The sequence below is a fragment of the Ips typographus genome, linkage group LG9 (genome assembly GCF_016097725.1).
Source record: "Ips typographus isolate SLU linkage group LG9, UJ_Ityp_2.0, whole genome shotgun sequence".
NCBI classification, from domain to species: domain Eukaryota; kingdom Metazoa; phylum Arthropoda; class Insecta; order Coleoptera; family Curculionidae; genus Ips; species Ips typographus.
Window position 1 is genome coordinate 3,479,387 of NC_138430.1, and position 23,306 is coordinate 3,502,692.

The following is a 23,306-nucleotide window of genomic DNA, read 5'->3' on the forward strand; positions in this document are numbered from 1 at the left end:
ATAGGTTCAAACCGACAATTCAGATTTATATCGACTTTTAGTGGAGAATAAAAATTATTGCACAACTTTTATCTTGCATATGGTAAATGCTTTATCCGCGTTGGCTACGCATTGAATATTGAACGTGTAGCTTTATGTCGAGTGCATCTGCCCTCTTGCATTTTTCCTCATTCGAAATAAATCAATAATTGATACACCCTGAACTGCATTTTTGTTCTATTTGCTCATTTATGCGGAAATTGTTATAATATTAAAAGATTGAGGTATGGTCGGTTAATAAGTTTTTTCCAACTGGAAAATACCTGTTGCCATTAGCACATTTACAGAATGATTGATTGTCGTTTCCGTTGTTAATTCTGATTTATTTACGTCCAGGTAGCGATTAATTTTCTTTCTGTCGGAACTTCTTTGTTTTGCTCCACATTGCTCTAAAATAGATTTGCTGTTAAAAATAATCGATGGCTTTTTGCCTCTGTTTGTCTAGGTACCAACTTTTGGTATAGAGTTATTATTTGGTTAGTTATTAACACTTTAATAATGAATGAAATAATGAATAGTCTAGCAAGAAGTTCATAAAAAATGTATGTATCTAGACAAGTTGCATAATAAATTTCTCAAACTCACGTTTACTAAATAATTATTGTTTTGAATTAAAAATTAATTTGGAGATTTGCCTTTAAAAGGTCTGTACAAAATCCTATGACATCAAAATAAGTCGATTGCTCCGTTTTCGAGATACAGCGTGGTAAAATTAAAAAACAAAAATTAATTTTTTTTAAATTTATTGTACATTTTGTAGCATATTACTTTCAAATCTGGTAGCCAGAGGTTTTTTGAGATGCGAAATCCGAATTTGGGCACTTACAATTTGAACAAACCAAATTCGGGTTTCGTATCTCAAAAAACCCCTGAGTACCAGATTTGAAAGTAATACGTACAAATATACATTATATTTAAAAAAATCGATTACTATTTTTGAATTTTACCACCCTGTATCTCGAAGACGGAGCAATTTCGAACAAAGGTAAGCTTTTTTTGCTTTAAGTAAGTTGCTGATTAAGTTGCCCTTAATCAAGAACATAAATATCCGAGATTATTTTTTTTTAACATTCAGAACATATGATTGGTAAAATTACAAAAAGTGTAAATTTTATGTCTAGGTTTACGTCCACTTTGTCTCAGTGGACTAAAGTTACCATCTACAACACATTGGTTTTGCCCTACTTCATTTTTAGTTCATCAATATTGCACTTGAGCAATAAGAATGACCAGAATAGGCTACAGAAATTACAGAATAGGGCGATGAGGATCATTCTCAAAGAAAGACGAGACACTTCTATTGTCTCGTGTGTGCTAAAAACACTTAATTGGCTACTTATAGATACGTTTCTCATTTACCAAAATATGATTTTGATATATAAAATACAAAATGGCTTAACACCAGCTTACTTGACTAATAAGTTAAGTAACCATGTAGCAGTGCATACATCTTTTTCTTCTTCTTCGTATCATCATGTCTGAAGCAAACGTGACACTATGGCTACTTGCAGCTGGTAACCTTACGCTTCCAAAGGTGTGGATCCGATATGTCGAGTTCATTACGAATTGACACGTTTGTTCTTCTAGCCGTCCATGGAATGCGCAACATTCTTCTTCAGCAACACATTTCAAATGAGTCTATGCGGGGGGTATCAGCCACCAAAGATCTCACCAGAGTCATTTTGTCTTTTTGGTTATCCCTCTGTCTGTCCATATCTTTCCCAGGTTTACCATAGCTTCTTCTCTCTCTCCTGTGTTCGTTATTAAAGACCTCAAATAGATGAAGTCATTAACCGTTTCGATATTTGGAGGCAAATTGTTTATCTGTACTGCGTTACCTATCAATTACCATGAATTTGGTTTTGTCGAAGTTAATCTCCAGACCAAGAGTCCGACTCTCACCAGCCACACTTCCAAGCCTTCGGGCCGTTTCTTCTTCATTCTTTGCTATTAGAGTGGTATCGTCCGCGTATCGAAGATTGTTTAGCATTTTACCATTGATCGTGATTCCTCCCTCCTCCAAATCTAGGGCGCGTCTCATTATGTATTTGCCATAGGCATTGAACAGTCTGTGTGACCATATGTACCCCTGGCGCAGTCCTCTTTAGTAGTAGTTTTTTTTTTGTTGAAAGGATCCGATGTTTTATTTATTATACAGGTTGACAATTGCGTCATTATTCTCGTACAAACTGGTAATGAGGGCTACCAGGTGACCTGGGTCTCCCTTCTCACTCAGCACTTGCCACAGACTCTCCCATCTTACACAATCGAAGGCTTTCTCGTAGTCTAGAATGCATAGGAGCATAAGGACATTAAACTATCGTGATTTTTCTATTAGTTGGCGGGTATTAAATATCTGGTCTCTGGTCCCTTTGCCTTTAACGAAACCGGCTTGTTCAGGAGACATCTGAGGTAGCAAATACTTTTGTAGTCTTCGGTCGATTATTCTGAGTAAAACCTTGCTAACGTGCGATATTATTGCTATCGTCCGGTAGTTTTGGCATTTCTTCGTAGATCATTTTTTGTGGATTGGAATAAAAGCCGATCTAGTCCAGTCTTTAGGTCATTGTTCAGTCTGCTACACTTTGTTGCATATGTCATGATCTTGATTCCTTCATTTCTCAGTAGTTTTCCTGGGGCCTTGTTTGACTTAAGGTGTGTTATGGCCTCTTCCACTTCGCTTCTTGTGTTCATTTGTCGTGAGACGTGTCTGCTCCTCACTCCTGATTATTTTGGCCTGCTTCCTCTTTATATAACACTTAGCAGTATTATTTCCATCGTTGCAGTATACCTTTGACTTCCCACAAAACATTACCGTTTTCGTCCTCGATGGAGGATGTCTTTGGTTTAAACTTTCGTTTGTGTGCATACATATAATACCAGAAATAAAGATAATTTTTGGGTTGCAACAACAAAAAGTACAAGAAATGCACTAAAATTTAATAAACTCCCCAATAAAAACTGTGCCTAATTTAGATAATTTTAAGAAGATGCTAAAGAACAATCTCATGGGACTCAATTCATGGGGAATAATGGTTTGATCTGATTTATATTGACATTTGTAAATGTGTTTTTATTCTTATGATTAATAGCTCATTGTTTTAAAGTAGTTTAGTAATACTAGAACTGTCCTATTTAATTACAGCTATGTATTGTTACTTTATTTGTACCTGTGTGCGGTCATAAATTTAATAATATTTTAATTATTTTATGTCCTTTAAAGTTATTATTAGCCAGGTGTTAAATAAAGCTATTTTCATGTCAGGATTTTGTACAAACCTTTTAGAGACACCCTGTAGAAGCTTGTCAGTTATTTTAAGTGAAATACGGTAGGAATTGCCATTTCGGTGCCCTCTTTGAACATAACCGAAATCCAACTGCAAAGTTGAGCTTGGGGTCTTGGGAATTAGGTCAGCCCCGGGACTTTTTCCCTTAATTATGTTCTTTGTTACCGACAAGCATTTGTTTTCTGACCCTACCTTTATACAGCCCTGTCCGAGTTTATGCAATAAACACTCCATTTAAACAGCAACAGATCTCAATACTGCTTACCGAATTTTAAACTATAAACAATACAAAATCCTATGATTTACTTAACGACGTAAAAATTTCAAAAGAACTTTGTGCTAAAACTGCCCAGACTCTGAAAACTTTGTCCCAGTTTCCCATTAACGTAGTAATAAGGGAACTTTTAAATCCCATAGTTTATAGCATCGAGACTCAGTTGTGGACTACAGTTAGTGGGCTCTCACCAAGTGTTCCTAATTCTTATAATTTATATTAATGTGAAAAGTTGCTTCGAATAATGATCTCAAAGGGTGACTAGTTTGCCTACACTCATTATGCTTACTTAGTCTTCCGTAAAAGTGTTTATACGGCTTTAGTGGTGAACGTTGAATAAAGAAGTTAAATCCATTCAAGTTTGTTGCTTGCTAAATTGGATTAATTCTAATGGAAAAGTCTATTGGCGAAGCGTTTATCTAGTATATTGTTAAACGGCTTCAAGTGCTTAAAGTTGGGTAAAAAGGTCGGTAGTTTGCCAAAGATATTTTCTGTGTTTTGCTTTTTTTAAATTGTCGACTGCTGAGTAATATTTTAGTGAAACAGCTTCTGTTTAGTCTGCAGTAAACGTGATCACAAGAAAGTACAAAAAAATGTAAGTAAGTTTAAAACAAAAAAAAATGTAATTCATCTATTATTTGTAACATAATTGTCATAATATAATAAAATAATGTTTTGACAATATGTAGATTTTGAGGCCAAACTGTGACTTGGTAAATATTTACTTTATTTGGTAAGTTTTGACAGTTATGTGTCAATTTAAAACTGTAGTTTTGTGTGGGGATTTGAAGGTGAAATAATCATTTAGGTTGATTCGAGGATTGATTTATGTCATCACCACTCGAAAAAAGTTTTTTGCCTCATGACAGTTGTTGACAGCTGGAAGTTGCGAATTTAAATTTTCATAAACACACGTGACGTGCTTTTACAATTTTCGCTTTCTCAACTGTTTAAATATAATTTAGAAGCTTTTCAATGTGAAATTTGACATTCTTCCAGTCACGTGACTGTTGTCCATAAGTTTCAACTTAAGTTTACTATGTTGCCAACTAGGAATTTAAATTGTCACAATCACTTGACGTGTTTTAGCTTTCCTAACTGTTTAAATGTAATTTACAGACTTTTCTAGGTGATAAGACGAAATTTTTCGAATCACATGACTGTTGCTGACAGGTGTCAATTTAACTGTACAGTGTTGCCAGCTACGAATTTAAACTGTCATAAACACACGTGACGTGCCTTTACAATTTAAGCTTTTCCAACTGTTTAAATGTAATTTACAAAGTTATTGAGGTTTAAGATATCATTTTCCGGACCACGTGACTGTTGTCGACAAGTTTCAATATTACTTTGCAGTGTTGCCAGCTGTCAATTTAAATTGTCACAATCACGTAATGTGCTTTTACAATTTTCGTTTTCTCAACTGTTTAAATACAATTTACAAGCTTTTCAATGTGAAGTTTGACGTTCTCCCAGTCACGTGACTGTTGTCCTCAAGTTTCAACTTCACTTTACTGTGTTGCCAACTGTGAATTTAAATTGTCACATTCACTTGACGTGTTTTTACAGTTTTCGCTTTCCTAACTGTTTAAATGTAATTTACAGAATTTTATAGGTGAAAGACGACATTTTTCGGGTCACATGACTGTTGTTAACACTTAACAGGTGTCAATTTATTTTTACAGTGTTGCCAACTGCGAATTTAAATTGACACAATGACACGTAACGTGTTTTCACAATATTAGCTTTTCCAAGGGTCTAAATGTAATTTACAGACTTTCCTAGGTAAAATACGACATTTTTCGAATCACATGACTGTTGCTGACAGGTGTCAATTTCACTGTACAATGTTGCCAGCTGCGAATTTAAATTGTCATAAACACACGTGACGTGCCTTTACCATTTAAGCTTTTACAACTGTTTAAATGTAATTTACAAAGTTATTGAGGTTTAAGATAATATTTTCCGGACCACGTGACGGTTGTTGACAAGTTTCAATATAACTTTACAGTGTTGCCAGCTGCTAATTTAAATTGTCACGATCACGTGACGTGCACTTACAATTTTCGCTTTCTCAACTCTTTAAATATAATTTAGAAGCTTTTCAATGTGAAATTTGACATTTTTCCAGTCACGTGACTGTTGTCCTCAAGTTTCAACTTCACTTTACTGTGTTGCCAACTGTGAATTTAAATTGTCACAATCACTTGACGTGTTTTTACAGTTTTCGTTTTCCTAACTGCTTAAATGTAGTTTATAGAATTTTCTAGGGGAAACCCAACATTTTTCAGGTCACATGACTGATATTAACACTTAACAGGTGTCAACTTATCTTTACAATGTTGCCAACTGCGAATTTAAATTGTCACAAACACACGTGACGTGCCTTTACAATTTAAGCTTTTCCAACTGTTTAAATGTAATTTACAAAGTTATTGAGGTTTAAGATAACATTTTCCGGGCCACGTGACTGTTATTGACAAGTTTCAATATAACTTTACAGTGTTGCCAGCTGCTAATTTAAATTGTCACGATCACGTGACGTGCACTTACAATTTTCGCTTTCTCAACTCTTTAAATATAATTTAGAAGCTTTTCAAGGTGAAATTTGACATTCTCCCAGTCACGTGACTGTTGTCCGTAAGTTTCAACTTCACTTTACTGTGTTGCCAACTGTGAATTTAAATTGTCACAATCACTTGACGTGTTTTTACAGTTTTAGCTTTCCTAACTGTTTAAATATAATTTACAGACTTTTTAGGTAAAAAGACGACATTTTTCGAATCACATGACTGTTGCTGACAGGTGTCAATTTAACTGTACAGTGTTGCCAGCTACGAATTTAAACTGTCACGATGACATGACGTGCTTTTAGTTTAAATGTAATTTACAGACTTTTCCAAAATCCAACATGCAATTTCCACTGATTAATATGATTTAATCATAGAGCTATAATCATAACAATTTAGATCATAATGACCAGTCAGTCATTAAATTTTAGTTCTCATTTCATTTGCTCAGTTCCATTAATAAAACAAATTGAAAAAGATAATCATCAAACTAAACTGTCTGGTTTTAAAACTGGATATAACTCAATTAAAACGTAATCCCTAAAAATAAACTTCTGTCTGGATACGAACACAGTCAAACGACTTTGTAAATACCTCGAAGGAAAATACCAATTATGACTGCAATTAAATAAATTCTCCCATTCAATTATCTATAAAGTTTGCGGGAATTCTACTTGGAAACAGTTTTCTTCGGAGTGTTTCTGCTTGCCATGCAAAAGGCAAATTGCGAAGAGCTACTCTAAAATTTTATGCAAAAGATTGCGTTGGAATCGTCTGAAAGGCAGAAAAAGTAAGTGAATATCTAATAGGCATGTGTTTGTTTTTATTTGGAATACTCAAAGTTAATAACATGAACTTATTTAGTTTGCTTCAGGCAATTTGGTCTGTTTTTAAATTGAATTGTTTTTTGGAAACTAGCTAAATAGCTAAAATTTTGTGTGTCATTAGGCACACAAAAAATAGGAAAGGAAAACAAAAAATAATTACTGAGAAAGCCTATCAAAATTACTATACAAACCCTTAAAATGTAGAAACGTATTGAATTAAGGAGCTCAACTCTTGAGGATGTCATGGAGTGGCCTGCACGTTCACCAGAATTAAACATTAGTAACTTTTTTTAGAGAATTGGAGATAACTACTAGTTAAGGTTGATTGACTTGTCAAACAGCTTCCATACTAGTTAGAAAAGTACAACAAAAATTGTTCATTAGTTGTACAGGTTTTATTTGAGACTCATGTCTATTGTATGCTGTACCTTGTACATTCAGTAACAATCACAAGAGGCAATATACAGAGGACAGAAAAATTGAGGGTCGTCATGAATATTTCAAGAAAGTTTGTTAAATCTGAAAAATATAGAAAGTGTTCCGCTGTTGGGGATAAGGGGCTACGTGTAGCCGATATCAACGGAAACGAGTTCTCGTTTGTCACCGTCCACTTCTCCTATCTAGACTCCATTCGAACTTTTTAGTTTTAAGTGCCGCCTATATGCGTCATTTAACCTGGCTGAGAGTGTCCCGGCTTTATGGAAAAAGTAAATAATCTCGTTGCAACGCCCGAGGTTGGAGGGCCCATTTCTCATTGGAGGAGATTTTTCATCTGCATTTTTATTACGGCTTTCGCGCTATTTTATCTTATATCTGTCAAGCGTTTTAAAAAAAAATGAAAATTGTGTAATTCTCTCCTAGGAATTTTTATGAGTTGCGATGAAAGCTTTACAACACCATTTTAATAAAGTTTTAGGATAATTCTTAAGTTCAATTTAAAACATCACTATTAAATGTAACCAACTTTAAAACACCGTCTGAAACAATTGAAATTTTACCATTTCACGAACACTTAAAGTCAAATGGATTGTAATTAAGCCATGTGCATTATGCATTTTCCTCTAAGGTGAAAAATATGCAAATAGGATTTTAGTCTCGCAACGGTAACCATCGTAAATTTTACTACCCGAAATGCTATTTTCTTGTCTCTCAACCTCTAAATGGCGCACAGGATAGAATGGCTTGATTAGATCATCCATTTTACAGTTATATGAGGTTGCGTTTCTTACATCGGAACATAATTTCGACTGCTCTTGTATTATAGTTGATGATTCAGATAAAACTTTTTACCTTGAGATATAAAATTTTTATTTCAGTTTAGTTTACAAGTGAAAATCTTGTTTCCACAATTTTGACAGTTTTGACATTAGTGACAGATATCACGTCGTTGGAGGATAAGAATTTAGCTAGGCCGTCACGTGACCACTGTCAAAGTAACTGTCTTACATCTCAGAAACAAGTTTTGTACACGAAAACTGTTCTAAACCCTGATTTTTGCAACCGTTGAGCACAGTTTGACAGTCAGGGACAAAATTGCATGTCAAACCCACTTGGAGTGAGAAAATGACTGTTTCAAGAACATTTTTGGAGTTCTCGTTAAATTTCCTATCCAATAACTTCAAAAAACACTACAAAATTTAACACTGTCAAGAACAAAAGCTGTGCCAAAATTTGAAATGCCAAAAACACAGTTTGAAAGAACAGTCAGGGACAAAATTGTCTGAAAGACCCACTTGGAGTAAGAAAATAACTGTTTTAAGCACATTTTTGGAATCCTCATTAAATTTCCTATCCAATAACTTGAAAAAGTACTACAAAATTTGATAAAGTCAGTAAAAAAAGCGGTGTCAAAATTTGAACTGCCAGAAACACAGTTTGAAAGGACAGTCAGGAACAAAATCACTTGTAAGACCCACTTGGAGTGAAAAATGACTGTTTTAAGCACATTTTTGGAATCCTCATTAAATTTGCTTTCCAATAACCGGAAAAAACACTACAAAATTGAATACAATCAAGAACAAAAGCTGTACCAAAATTTGAAATGCCAAAAACAGTTTGAAAGAACAGACAGGGACAAAATTGTCTGAAAGACCCACTTGGAGTAAGAAAATGACTGTTTTAAGCTCATTTTTGGAATCCTCATTAAATTTCCTATCCAATAACTTGAAAAAGTACTACAAAATTTGATACAGTCAGTGAAAAAAGCGGTGTCAAAATTTCAACTGCCAGAAACACAGTTTGAAAGGACAGTCAGGAACAAAATCACTTGTAAAATCCACTTGGAGTGAGAAAATGACTGTTTTAAGCACATTTTTGGAATCCTCGTTAAATTTCCTATCCAATAACCTGCAAAACACTACAAAATTTGATACAGTCAGTGAAAAAAGCGGTATCAAAATTTTAAGTGCCAGAAACACAGTTTGAAAGGACAGTCAGGAACAAAATCGCTAGTAAAACCCACTTGAAGTGAGAAAATGACTGTTTTAGGCAGATTTTTGGAATCTTCATCAAATTTCCAATCCAATAACCTGCAAAACACTACAAAATTTAATACAATCAAGAACAAAAGCTGTGCCAAAATTTGAAATGCCAAAAACAGTTTGAAAGAACAGTCAGGGACAAAATTGTCTGAAAGACCCACTTGGAGTAAGAAAATGACTGTTTTAAACACATTTTTGGAATCCTCATTCAATTTCCTATCCAATAACTTGATAAAGTACTACAAAATTTGATACAGTCAGTGAAAAAAGCGGTGTCAAAATTTGAACTGCCAGAAACACAGTTTGAAAGAACAGTCAGGAACAAAATCACTTGTAAAATCCACTTGGAGTGAGAAAATTACTGTTTTAAGCACATTTTTGGCTTCCTCGTTAAATTTCCTATCCAGTAACCTGAAAAAACACTACAAAATTCAATACAGTCAACGACAAAAGCTGTTGCAATATTTGAGCTGCCAAAAACACAGTTTGAAAGAACAGTCAGCGACAAAATCGCCTGTAAAACCAACTTGGAGTAAGAAAATGACTGTTTTAAACACATTTTTGGAATCTTCATTAAATTTCCTATCCAATAACATGAAAAAGTACTACAAAATTTGACACAGTTAGTGAAAAAAGCGGTGTCAAAACTTGAACTGCCAGAAACACAGTTTGAAAGAACAGTCAGGAACAAAATCACTTGTAAAATCTACGGAGTGAGAAAATGACTGTTTTAAGCACATTTTTGGAATCCTCGTTAAATTTCCTATCCAATAACCTGAAAAAACACTACAAAATTCAATACAGTCAACGACAAAAGCTGTTGCAATATTTGAGCTGCCAAAAACACAGTTTGAAAGAACAGTCAGCGACAAAATCGCCTGTAAAACCAACTTGGAGTGAGAAAATGACTGTTTTAAGCACATTTTTGGAATCCTCATTAAATTTCCTATTCAATAACCTGAAAAAACACTACAAAATTTAATACAGTCAAGGATAAAAGCGGTGCCAAAATTTGAACTGCCAAAAAACAGTTTGAAAGAACAGTCAGGGACAAAATGGCCTGTAAAACCAACTTGGAGTGAGAAAATGACTGTTTTAAACACATTTCTGGAATCATCATTAAGTTTCCTAACCAATAACCTGAAAAAGTACTACAAAATTTGATACAGTCAATGAGAAAAGCGGTGTCAAAATTTGAACTGCCAAAAACACAGTTAGGAATAGGTAAAATCGCTTGTAAAACTCACTTGGAGTGAGAAAATTACTATTTTAAGCATATTTTTGGAATCCTCACTAAATTCCCTATTCAATAAAAAAACACTACAAGATTGGGTACAGTCAGAAAAAAAAAAACGATTTCAAAATTTGAACTGCCAGAAACACAGTATTTGTAATTTACCAGTAGTAATTTAATGATACAATTTTCGGTCAAATTTTCGTGGTAAATTAAAATATTTACCTTACCGATAATTTACCTATCAGTACTTATTCTGTATAGTTCTGATCAGGTTAATAAAACTTAATCATTTATGTGTATAAGCCATAAACTATAAAAACTCTACTAATTTTGCACAGGTTTGACAAGTTAAGTTAGGTATTATATATTCCATGTCGTCGGAAAGCTCATTTTACTGGGTTTTTTTTTTTTTTTTTTTTTTTTTTTTTCTTTCTCCATGGGTCTGTCGGCTGTCCGCTCCAGATAGCACGTAAGCCTAATGGCTTATTGTACTGTCCCCATGTTTGTGGTACTTTAGTTACACCAGTCCATTATCCCTGTTTCCCGTACGAGGTGAAGAAGGTCCTTGCTTGGTGCTCTTTGTATCTCTTTCAGTACTAACTTAGTTTTCCCGAAGATTGTTTGTCGCCTTTGACCAAGTGCTTTACATTCACATATGATGTGTTCAAACGTTTCGATTTCCTCCCCGCATAGTCTGCAGTCCAGGTTATCATCGAATAGTTTCATGGTGGACAGGTGTTGTCTCACAGGTCCATGCCCTGTGAGAAGCGCTGTTAGGTCTTTCAGTTCTTTCCTGCTGTACTTTAGCAGTTCTTGAGCCTTATTTTTATTTGGTCCTGCAATAGCTTGCTTCCCATGCTTATTTCCTGGGTACGTCTTCCAGCGTTCCAGGTGTTTTGTGTTGATCCATTCTCCAGTGACCCGTCTTGTTGAGCATCTAGGTATGCCTACAGATGGTTCTGGTCCAATCATGTTTGCATTTGAGCCTTGCCTGGCAAGTTCATCTGCTTTTTCATTTCCAGGAATGCCTGAGTGACCTGGTACCCATACAAGTTTTACCCTGTTATGCTCTGCCAGTTCCGTAATTCTCTGTAGACACTCATCTACCAGTCTTGACGATGTTTTGCACGTAAGCAGTGCTTTCAAGGCCGCCTGGCTATCAGTTATTATTAGAATTTGCTTATTTTTGTAAGTCCTTCTAATGTTTTCTTCTATGCACCATAACAGAGCATATATTTCCGTTTGAAAAACTGTGGCGTGTTTTCCTAGTGGTATGCTGATGCTTACCTTAGGTCTCTCGCCATAAACTCCTGCACCACTTCCCCTTTCCTGTTTAGATCCATCTGTGAACCATATTAGACAGTCCTGGGTCAGTTTTTTCGCATTATTTACCCAGAATTTTTGATCCAGTATTACCTCAAATTTCCTCTGAATGTGATATTTAGGACACATGTAATCCGATCTCATTTCAAGAATTGGATCCCTTACTGTGTTCCAAATTGATGTTGTACCTGTCGTTGTTATGTTCCCCGGCAGGTCAATCAAGTCCCGGAGCCTTTGGTAAGCACATCTTGCCTCCCCTAAAATTATTAGGTCCAGTGGAGGCAGGTCTAATATAGCTTCCATGCTCGCAGTAGGAGTGGTTTTTATTGCACCAGTTATGCCTAGACAGGCCATTCGTTGAATCCTCTCTAGTTTGTGTATCGCAGTGTTTTGCATGACTTTTGGCCACCAGCTTACAGCTGCGTAAGTTATTGCTGGTCTGATCACCCTGGTGTACACCCAGTGCACCATACCAGGTCTGAGACCCCATGTTTTTCCATACATTCGTCTAACCATTGCAAATGTGGTTACCGATTTGTTTATGACCTTTTCCAGATGCTGGTTCCAGGTTAGTTTTGAGTCTAGGATGACTCCTAAATACTTAACCTCTCCCTTGAATGTTAACTCTTCACCATGAAGATAAATTGGTCCAATTCCATCCAATTTTTTCCTTCTGGTAAATGAGACGATGGTGGCTTTTGTGGGGCTTATATTCAGCCCTTCACTTGCAGTCCATCTTGCTACAGTATTTAGGGCCATCTGCATCCTTTCCCGTACTGTACTTGTGAACTTCCCTTTCACCATGATAACTATGTCGTCGGCATATCCATTAACATGGAAGCCTTCCCTGCTCAGCTTATTGAGCAGTCCGTCAACGACAAGGTTCCATAGGATAGGCGATAGGTTACCACCCTGGGGACATCCTCCAGCTACTTGCACTGAAAGACTTTCACCCATGAGTGAAGAGTGTACCAATCTGTTTTTGAGCATGCCCTTGATCCACCTGCAGCAGGTGTCATCAAGTCCTCTTTCTTTGGCTGCCGTGATGATTGATTTAAAAGAGGTATTATCAAAAGCACCTTCTATATCCAAGAAGGCACCCAATGTTATCTCTTTGTTTTCCAGGCCTTGTTCCAGTCGATGTACAACCTGGAAAAGCGCTGTTTCTGTTGACTTGCCTGTTGTGTACGCATATTGGTCTTGGTGTAGTGGTCTATTTACTAAAACACCATCCCTTATATGTCTGTCCACCAGTTTTTCCAATGTTTTTAAAATAAATGACATGAGACTGATTGGTCTAAATGATTTAGCCAGGTCGGATGGTCTCCCTGCTTTGGGTATGAAAATCGCCCTAACTTGCCTCCAGTTCATTGGAATATGTCCTAGTGCTAAGCTAGCTCTTAGAACATTGGTTAGTTTGCTAGTGAGCAAGTCTGTTCCTTGCTGTAGCATTATGGGTAGTATTCCGTCAGGTCCCGGTGATTTATACGGTTCAAACGAATTTATTGCCCATTTTACTTTGTCATAGGTCACCACTTGTGAGGCTACCTTCCAGTCGCTTCTGGAGGCTTTTTTGCAAGTCTCCAGGCCTTCAGTTACTGAAGGTTCCTCTGTGATTGTTGAGCCAGGAAAGTGTACCCTGAAAAGTTCTTCCAAGGTGTCTTTGCCTGACTTTGTGTATTCTCCACTCGGAGTTTTTATATTGCTTATCACATTTTGGAAGTTCTTAGATAGGATTCGTTGAAGTCTGGCGCATTCTGGAGTGCTATCAATATCCTCACAGTGCCTTCTCCAGGAGTCATATTTAGCCTTCCTGAGTGATTTATTGTAGTTTACTAAGCACTCTCTGTACTGTTCCCAGAGTCCTGTCTTTTTTGCCTTATTGTAAAGTTGTCTTACTTTCTTCCTCTTAGCCGCTAGGTCATTATTCCACCAGACAACATTTCTGTTGGATACCCTATGGATAAGAGGACAGTTGTTCTCATATGCCTTTATTACTGCAGTCTGTAAATCTCCTGCAGCTTTTTCTAGGCTTATCACATTTTTTATTTTGGTTTCAACGCTTTGAATGTTTGAAAACAAGTCTGTCCTAAAGGATTCCCAGTTAGTTTTCCGAGCGTTGCGATACGTTTCAGTAGTTCGTTGCATGCCGCTAAGCTCAAAGCATATGTATCTATGATCTGAACTACTTACCCTTTCTGACACATGCCACTTGCTTACAATATTGCTTGCAAATGTGCTAGCCAGTGTAATGTCAATCACTTCCTGCCTTCGAGTATTTACGAAGGTAGGTCTGTTACCAACGTTCATTATGTCTAAGTTATTTGCCATAATGAATCTTAAAAGTGACTCACCTCTTTTATTGATGTTGGTACTGCCCCAGTACGTGTGGTGTGCGTTTGCATCACAACCAATGATGAGGTGTGATCCACTACCTCTGCATCTCATCACTAGCCTTTCAACGTCTCTGGTTGGAGGTGGTTCAGGGTCGTCATAGGGAAGGTAGGCTGATCCAAGAGTTAACTCCCTCGGCCCCTCTCCCTGTGATACCCTTATTTTAACAGCTACTAAGTCCCTAGAACAGAAATCTGTCAGTGGAAGTAGCTTTATGCCTTTTTTTATATAAATACAGGTTCGGGGAGCCTCGTTGGATCTACAGTATATTAGTTCTCCGCCAGTCCCCCCCAAACCTTTAACCTCACCTTTGTATGTCCATGGTTCCTGGATGAGTGCTATGTCCCAGTCTACCAACAGCACCTGAAGGGCTGCTGTTGCCGCCCTACTGTGCTGCAGGTTTATCTGAGCTACCCTCAGCTCTGCCCACGTTTTCTGCGCTTTTACTGGCTTCCAGAGGCTTAAAGGTTACCCTTCCTAGCCCCCAGTACGCTTTCAAGCCATTTTTCCTCAGGTTCTTTTCAGATCCCTGATTCACCGAAAAAGCCATGGTTTGCCCCTTCTCTGCCTGCTTCTTACTAAGCAGCATCCAGTCTGCCGTATTTAGCCCTGGATTTTGGAGACTGAGGCGTTTCCTGACCTTGTCTTCGTCCACAAGTTCTGGTATCCAGACAGTGAACCTAGGCCTCTTAGGAAGGTCTGCTGCCTTGACCACAGTCAGTTCAGCTCCCTCCCACAAAGGTCCCAGGCCTTGCACCGTCCCCAATAGCCAGTCCCGGGTTGTCTCGTTTGCGCATGTCATCGTGATGACGCCACACACAAACTTTGACCCCAGGAATTGTGGAGGTTGTTCCCCTGGCTGTATGTTGTCAACAGCCTCCAGAACCTTCCCCTGAATCAGGTCCGCCTGGTCCTGAGTAAGGGTCCCGTCCGGGTGCCGCCTGTGGACAACAGCCATCTTGTGCCCGGAGGCTACGTCACTGTAAGTACCAGTCCGTTCGTGAGAACCCCTGGACTTTTTGGCGTTCCTCCCAAGCGAGGGCGGCGTGGTCGAGTCTGAAAGTGGTCTCTTTTTAGCCCCGCTTCCACTCGCCACCTCCTCACCTTTCTCTTTAGGAATTTCTTCCTTTTTGCGAGGACGTTTCCGCGGGTTTTCCGCGGTCCACGTACCCTCAGCGATTTTTTTCTGCTTGGTAAGCTTTTTTCGCTGGGCCCCCGAGAGCTTCTTGGTTTTTAGGTTCATCGAGGTGACCCTTTCCACCAAGTCTTTCTCACTTGTCCCAGTTTTTTCAGCAGTCTCGTTGCTAGACGTCTGCTCTGAGGTGCTTGGCAAGTCCATGTCCGAAGACATCTCTTGCTCAAGCTGAAGGTTTTTTGTTTCTTTTGTTTCTACTCTGTCCATATTAGTCCCACGAGTATTGAGGATGAAATGTCAGCTACGGTAGAGCCTCATACCGCAGTAAGGCTGGTTACTCCAGAAGGTCGCCTGGTATTCTGAAGGCTCCGTTCGCGGTATCAATAACCCCTGATACCAACCCTCGCGAGGGTAGCCATCGCCACGGGTCGCTTGACAGCTTAGCTTTGGGGTTCGTGCATCACTATTTTACTGGGTTTCTATCGACATATAAAAGTTCATACCATGTGGTTGAAATAAGGCAGTTACTTTAGTTCAAGTAAAACACTACCTGAAAATTAAACAGACAACTTTAGCATGGGTTTGGGCATCATATGCAATTAAGTGAATCACCATTAAAACAATCTTCATGAAACCCAAAAAAAAACTTAAGTAAACCACTAGAAAGATCCAAAAGTAACTTAGCAGAGTGCACATAATTCAAGTCAGAAATTTTAATTTCACCTAAAATGTGTATCTTTCCTAAAGAGTCTTAAGACGAAATATGATATTCCACAATGATCCAGTCTAATTAAAGAGCCATCATATCTCTTCGAAGGACCGAAAGCGTTTTAATAATCCTAGCTTAATATTAAATCTCCTGAATCTCCTGAAGAGCACATTAAATAATGGAATTTTAAATAAAAGTTCCCGGCGAGCAAAAACCCTTGTTATTATGGCACGGCTTTTAGGATACTGCCGCTTTCCAACGAAGCGCATTATATTAGCTCGCAAATTGTTTATCTCTTTGGACACCTTTGACAACGTTTAATAGAAAGGAAAGTAATGATGGTGTAATGAGAAATTTGCAACTCCCAAGACGGAAAATAATCGTTATTTTATTTAATTACGTTAAAAAATCATTTCCTTTCTCTAGTTTCCTTTTGAAAGTTACTTGTTATGTCGATAGAAGATAATTAATTTTAAAATCAGTATTATAGAGGGAAAATCAACTAGCTGATGCAATTCTGAAAACAAGCAACATTTAAAACTTGGAATAAGTAGTACCAAATTAGGCAAGTTAGTTGAAGTTGTTATTGTTTCTGACATCAATGAATTCTTGCTAAAACGTAGGCCTAACGATAACACAGGCAGAAATTAAAAGGTTCAAAATTAGCATCCTACACTGTAATGAAAAGGCTGTGCATCATTTTAATTAGGCGAACATTGGATAATCTGTTGCTCCTTGTTGAAGTTGAACAATGCCTTTAATTAGGAAACTTAACAAAAGCAGTCATTCAATTATAATTATTATTCTGAAGTATAATGGAATATCAACTCTCTGTATTGCAGAGAATCGGGAAAGTTTATAAAATTCTGAAAGCAGCTTTAATTTTTTTATGGCTGCATTAAAGTTTTGGCTTTGGAAAAGTTTGCAAGTTGTTTATACAAAGAAGTTTTATAGTCGTCGACGATTGATAATAACTGATTTGAGAAACTAGTGCAACTTTGATTTTTGATCATTAGGCTGGTTGTTTTAAAGCCATGATTTATGAAAATAGTGTTTACTAAGTTTTAGTAAACGTAACGTAAGTCATAACAAATATTGCAACACACAGAAATAGAGAAATGCTGATGAGGTTAGTTTACAATAAAACATAGGATTTAGTGTGGAGACATTCAAAAATTATGATGACCTAATCAGGGAATATAAGAAATTTATTTTTTTTTCAAGCGGTCTAAAATAAGCCTATTACGTACCTGTACTGTCGGCGTAGAAAGGCTATTTCATATCCTAAGAGGTAAAAAAATGCATTTAGAAAAAAGCAGATGAAATTAATGCAATTAACACTTACTTTGCTTTGATTGGCTTGTCAGGCTTGGCTCTGCAATACAATCCTTTCATGTTCTTATTCTGAAATACAGTTTTCCTGAAGGTGTCAGGGCTAAATTTGTGATCAAATTCAAAATCAAACATAAACAAACGGACTGACACAAAAAGACAAAAACTGATTCTCACAACAGCGGCTAATACGATAACAACACGAAGCTGTTTCCAAAGTTATCTAACAGAGGGCGCATCTTGGCTGTCTAGCGTCATCTGTCGATTACGGTTACGCGCTCCGAATTTACAGGGAACGCGGTTCTTGAATATAGGCTTTCAAAAATGTTATCGGCCATTTGCTCTGGTTTTCTGGCTTCAAATCTCCGTTGTTCTATGAGAATGATATTTTTTCAGTAACCGTGTACATTTACCAGTCCGAATTAATCGGTTAACCTGGCTAGGAAACGATACACATCCTGTTTACGGTATTACGCTGTCACTGTGTCATCTGTCAAAAATCGTGATGTCCATGGCACACTAATTCAAAATTCAAACACCTTGTACTAATACTTACTAATTGCGTTGTTGTATTGTCAAATAAAGTTTCAGTAAACCCGTAAAGCGACCTAAATCGCCGAAATGAGTGATAGTGATAAAATAAGTTGTACACCACCTGCTTTAGCAGAAATAGCGTCAAATACGCTAAATAATTTGACTCCTGGCAGGTCCCGCGAAATGTATGAACGAGCGTACAATAAATTCACCACTTGGGCCAGAGAACACTACCAAGCGGTCAATTTTACCGAAAATGTTGTATTGGCCTATTTTGCCCATTTAAGTAAATCATTGAAGAGTTCGACAATGTGGGCGCAATATTCCATGCTTAAAGCTGAGACAGTATAAATATTCTATCGTATAAAAAGGTGCAAGCATTTTTAAAGCAAAAAAGTGAAAACTATGCAGCTAAAAAGTCTAAAACTTTCACCAAGAACTAAGTAGACACTTTTTTAACAGAAGCACCTGACAAAAAGTATTTAGCCATGAAGGTAAGATCCGAAACAAAAATGAATTTATGATTTTTTTTAATACCTATATTCAACATTTTTAGGTTGTTTTAATATACGGCATATCAGGGGCATGTCGATGTAATGAACTGGTAAACTTGAGAATTCAAGATATTGAATACATGGAAAAATTAATTCTGGTTAAAATTCCAAACACGAAAAATTACAAGCCCAGAACATTTACAATTGTTGGAGAATTTCACATAAATATTTGTAAAAAATACTTGTCTCTTCGTCCAGATGTTATTGATACAGATCGTTTTTTCATTAAATATCAAAATGGAGTTTACCACAGAGTTGTAATGGGTATTCACAAAATCTCAAGTATTCCCAAGGAAATAGCGTTGTTTTTGAAATTGGCTGATGTCAAAGAATATACTGGTCACTGCCATCGCCGAACCTCTGCAACTCTTCTTGTAGATAATGGTGGAGACATTTGCTCATTGAAAAGACACGGTGGTTGGAGGGCTACAACTGTAGCAGAAGGCTACATTGACGATTCTTTAAGAAATAAAAATGGCACAGCAATGAAAATTCTGGATGTAAATGATTGTAATTTAATACCAATGGAGAACAATACCACAGATGATATCAGAGAACCAGTAATTTCAACAAACCCACACAAGGAATTTCATTTATGGCAGAATTGTAAATTTGAAAATTGCTCATTTAAACTGACGGTTCATAGTTCGAATATCGACAAAGAAAATGTGTAGATTATTAGTTACATTTTTCTATTAATTGATATTTTAATTTATGTTAATTGTATTGTGAATATGAAAAGTTTGTATTGCAAGGAATAAAGCAAACAAACATGAATAATCAGTGGTTTATTATGCCTAATGAAAAAGTTGAGTTTATAAGATTGTGTTAAAATGATTGACCAAATTAGAATAAATAATCATTTAAAAATACTGCTTTATATGTAATTTCTTTTTTTCTACGCCGCCAATATTATTTGGCAAGGAATGCGGCCTCAGATAGATGGGTCAAGCAAGACTACTGCTTTCTACCCTCCCATCGCTGTAGATCAAAAGGATAAGTCTGGAAGAGGAAGTCGCTACAAGTCCAGGAATTTTCCCTTTCGGGAAGTTCCTAGAGTTGCATCGGCATCTTCTGTCCTGGGAGAAGGATGCCCCCGCTGACGGAGGGGCTCTTCTGGCGCCATTTCTTCTTTCTTCATCAGCTCGTCCATATCTGGTGGTCCTGGCAAACTATAGGATGTCCATCTTAAAGTTTTGGGGAGTTAGGTTAGGTTAGGTTAGGTGAGTTGTCTGGTGAGTGGGGGATGGTTTTTCCCCTTTTGCGTATGCAAAGGGGGGAAAGTGCCAGGAGTGCAGTTAGAACCCAGTTAGCACCGAGATAACTGCGGAAAGGTTCTACCCAGATTTTGAGAATAAAATTCTTGTCACCCGGGGGAAGGTCTGGGGGGAATTGTGGTCCTCTTCTTGGCTGGTTGGTCCTGAATTGTCTTCTGCCTCTTTTTTCTAGTGTTCTAAAGTTATGTTTCTTTTGGCTTTTGTGTTACTTTATGTGGAAACGCTGTGGTTAGTACAATTGTTAATTTGACACTGCTCACAAGTGACAGCTTTAATTTTACATGGAAAATTTAGAATTTATGTTGTTTAACGGTTTTAGTTTAGTTAAAAACAACTAAAATAGATTAATTTTGATGGATAAAGTTAGTTGTAAAGAAAGCATTGAGAAATAATTAAAGATATAGGAGAGAGCTGGAAAATAGTCAAAATTATCAACAAACGTGAATATAAAACACCATGGTTCGACGAAAGAGTGAAAACATTGACAAAAGTAAAGAAACAAACGTTCAGAAACAAATAGGCAACATCAAGGGAGAACATTCAGAGGAATTCACAAAAGATATAGAGGAGGACTTATATGGATCTCAGAAGAAAGTGTGGAAAAAGATACAGAGACAAAGAAAGGACATGAATGAAGGAGAAACAATAGACCAAATATTTTACCAATTTATACAGAAGAAAATTACAGTAAAAGCATTGTTGCAGACAGCAATGCTAACAGAACAGAAATTATACAAGAAGAAGTAAATACAAGAATGAATTCTTCTTACAACTCTACTCTAGCTATGTAAACTGTCGTATAAAGACAAAAAAATTCACTAAAAACCAAACTAATCAAAACTTAACTTCATAACCTCCTTAGTCAATTCAATACTTAAATTTTCAGTGTAGTGTGTTTCTTGTGTGTAGTAAAGTTTCAGTGTTTTTTTTTTTGTCTACACCAATTGAATTGATAAAATTTCATAAATTTGACAAACTTTTACCAAAATAGTTGAGCGTTAGCTCGAAATCAATAACGAATATGAATAAAAATGAACAAACAAAAAAAGAAAACATTATGTCAGTCATTACAATGGCGATAATTTCTATGAACTGTCAGCCGCCTGCGTTGTCACGAATAATTGATAACCCGGACAGTGGAAGAACGGGTTTCGTGTAAAATATCCCATTTTAACGGTAAATATTCACCAAATATTCATTTCTGTTGGATTTGCGAACGTTTACCATTGTCAGTTTACAGTTTAGTTTTTACCAAAATGACAAAAAAACACAAATTATGTATAGATTTTGTCTTTGCTAAAAAAATAAACTGAAAAAAGTTTATATTTTACATAAAGTTCGTTCGACGTATCAATTGTCATTCCCTTTTTATAATACAGTGAACGAAATGAAAATTTGACGTATGTCAAAAAATGAGAAAATAATTTTTAGATCTAAAAACTCATACTGTACTTTAGGATCGTCATATTATGTTTAACAATACTTTCAACTTTATTTTCAAGCAATTTAACAACAATTCAAATTTCGTATGGCTGTCGCTTGCCTCTATGCATACATAACTGCACTTATGTGCTTTCCTAGTTATAAATTGTTTACGTTCACCCACTGACACTTTCTGAAAACAGGTGGAAAATGGTTTAGAGTTATTATACTTGTATGCACAGTTGAGATATGTCGTATAACGACATTGTATACCGAACAGCAATAACTTTGTGTTGCAACGCCGAATTCAGGATTTTCGAAGTGGGTAGAGCTGTGATTTATTGTCGCCAATTGTTACAAAATTGGATTTAGCTTATAATAATATTATGATAATCAAATTTCTATGTTAGACAGAGTTGTTAGTGGAGGGTGTTATTAAACCATTCATTTACATTTAAGACATGATCTTAGTTAACTTGTAAATAATTCAAGAATCATCAAATTACCAAATACGACTCAAAAATAGCTTTCTTTACCAGGTAAAAAAAAATGATAAAATAACTTGATTATATTCACAAAATACATGATATTTTCTAAAACTGATTTGGTATATTAACAAAACTAAACTAAAACACATTCAGTATAATCAAAATCATTGTACCTGTATATTTTTATAAAACCGTTTTTCGTGTACTAAAGCTTGGTGGCCCAACAGTTAATGTATTTTATTATCCTATAGCCATGTTTTCTAAAATTGCATGCCCTTAAAACATCGAATAACCCTTTTTTCGTTGATTTTAATTTGTAGTTTGGTCAGTTCACTTTAGTTTCTAAATACAAGCAGCCGCGGATTTTGTGCAAATTAATTTCGAAAACTTCGACATTCCGTCCGTAACTAGTCAACTAGAGTTAATTAAATTCGCGCAAATAATTCGAGCATTAATTAATATTTCCAATATTTTGGTGCTTGAACCAATAAATTAAACTTTCGTAATGGAGTAGTTTCGGTCGTGTCCAAAGCGTAATAACAGTTTATTTCCGTTATGATTTTATCTTCGCTAATGGTTGACAGTTTCGGAGTTTTTTACGCGATTAACTCCGACAGCTGGAATATACGCTTATCGGCAATTTATGTCACTAGGGATTTTCGAAAGTCTTTTTTTTAAGTGTTATTGAGGGCAATTAAAATTTTTTTATTGTTTTAGACTCGGTTTTTTGTCATAACATCAAATTCCTCTAATCCAGACACTCACGTACATCATAGTAGACATGTTCTGATTTTTTTTATTAAAAATCAATACCAAAAAAAATTAATTAGTAGTATATTGCATACTCAGGTGGAAAGTGTTTGATTTCTGTCGATAGGTAGGTAGTTAAAATCTTCACTTCAAATTTACACGGTTTTCCTATGGCCAGTTTTAGATTTACCACATACATCGTTATAGATTTTAAAATAAACTGCATTTCCAAAAAAAGGTTATCTTTGACAGACTTTTTTGGATGGAAAAAAAAAAGATTAGAAAAAATTTAAAAACTTCAAAATTTGTTTACATTACGTGAATTTGTGAAGACTGCACGAATAGTTAATTAATTTAAATCCTCAACCGGGACAGTGATTTTTTGGGTAACTTTAATTAAATTTGGGTAAATCGATTTATCCAAAAAATGCGACATAGCAGTGCTCAATCTCGAATTAAGGCAGTAGCTTTAAACTGTCATTTTAAGTCACGTGTAGGTCCCATATTATGTGTTGCATAATTACAAGTCAATTCCCTTGACCGATAGAACCTTACAGGGTGTTTAGAGACAGTTAAGTGGAAGAACCACTTGTGCAAACAATTTCAAGTTTCACTTACTGTCGCTGGACACCCTGTAAGGTCTTACCAAATATGGGGCTTGTCCTGAAAAGTAC

At 36.3% G+C, this 23,306-nt stretch overlaps 2 protein-coding genes across 2 annotated transcripts in view; both read left to right on the top strand.

The window, feature by feature from the left end:
• Positions 1-23,306, top strand: part of LOC145734179 (dipeptidase 1-like) — a 129,257-nt gene that overhangs the window by 50,030 nt on the left and 55,921 nt on the right. The window lies entirely within an intron of this gene.
• On the top strand, positions 18,392-19,369 carry LOC145733908 (uncharacterized). The gene is made up of 2 exons (XM_081986939.1): positions 18,392-18,635; positions 18,698-19,369. The coding sequence occupies exons 1-2, from the start codon at positions 18,630-18,632 to the stop codon at positions 19,367-19,369; spliced, it is 678 nt and encodes a 225-aa protein (XP_081843065.1). The 5' UTR covers positions 18,392-18,629.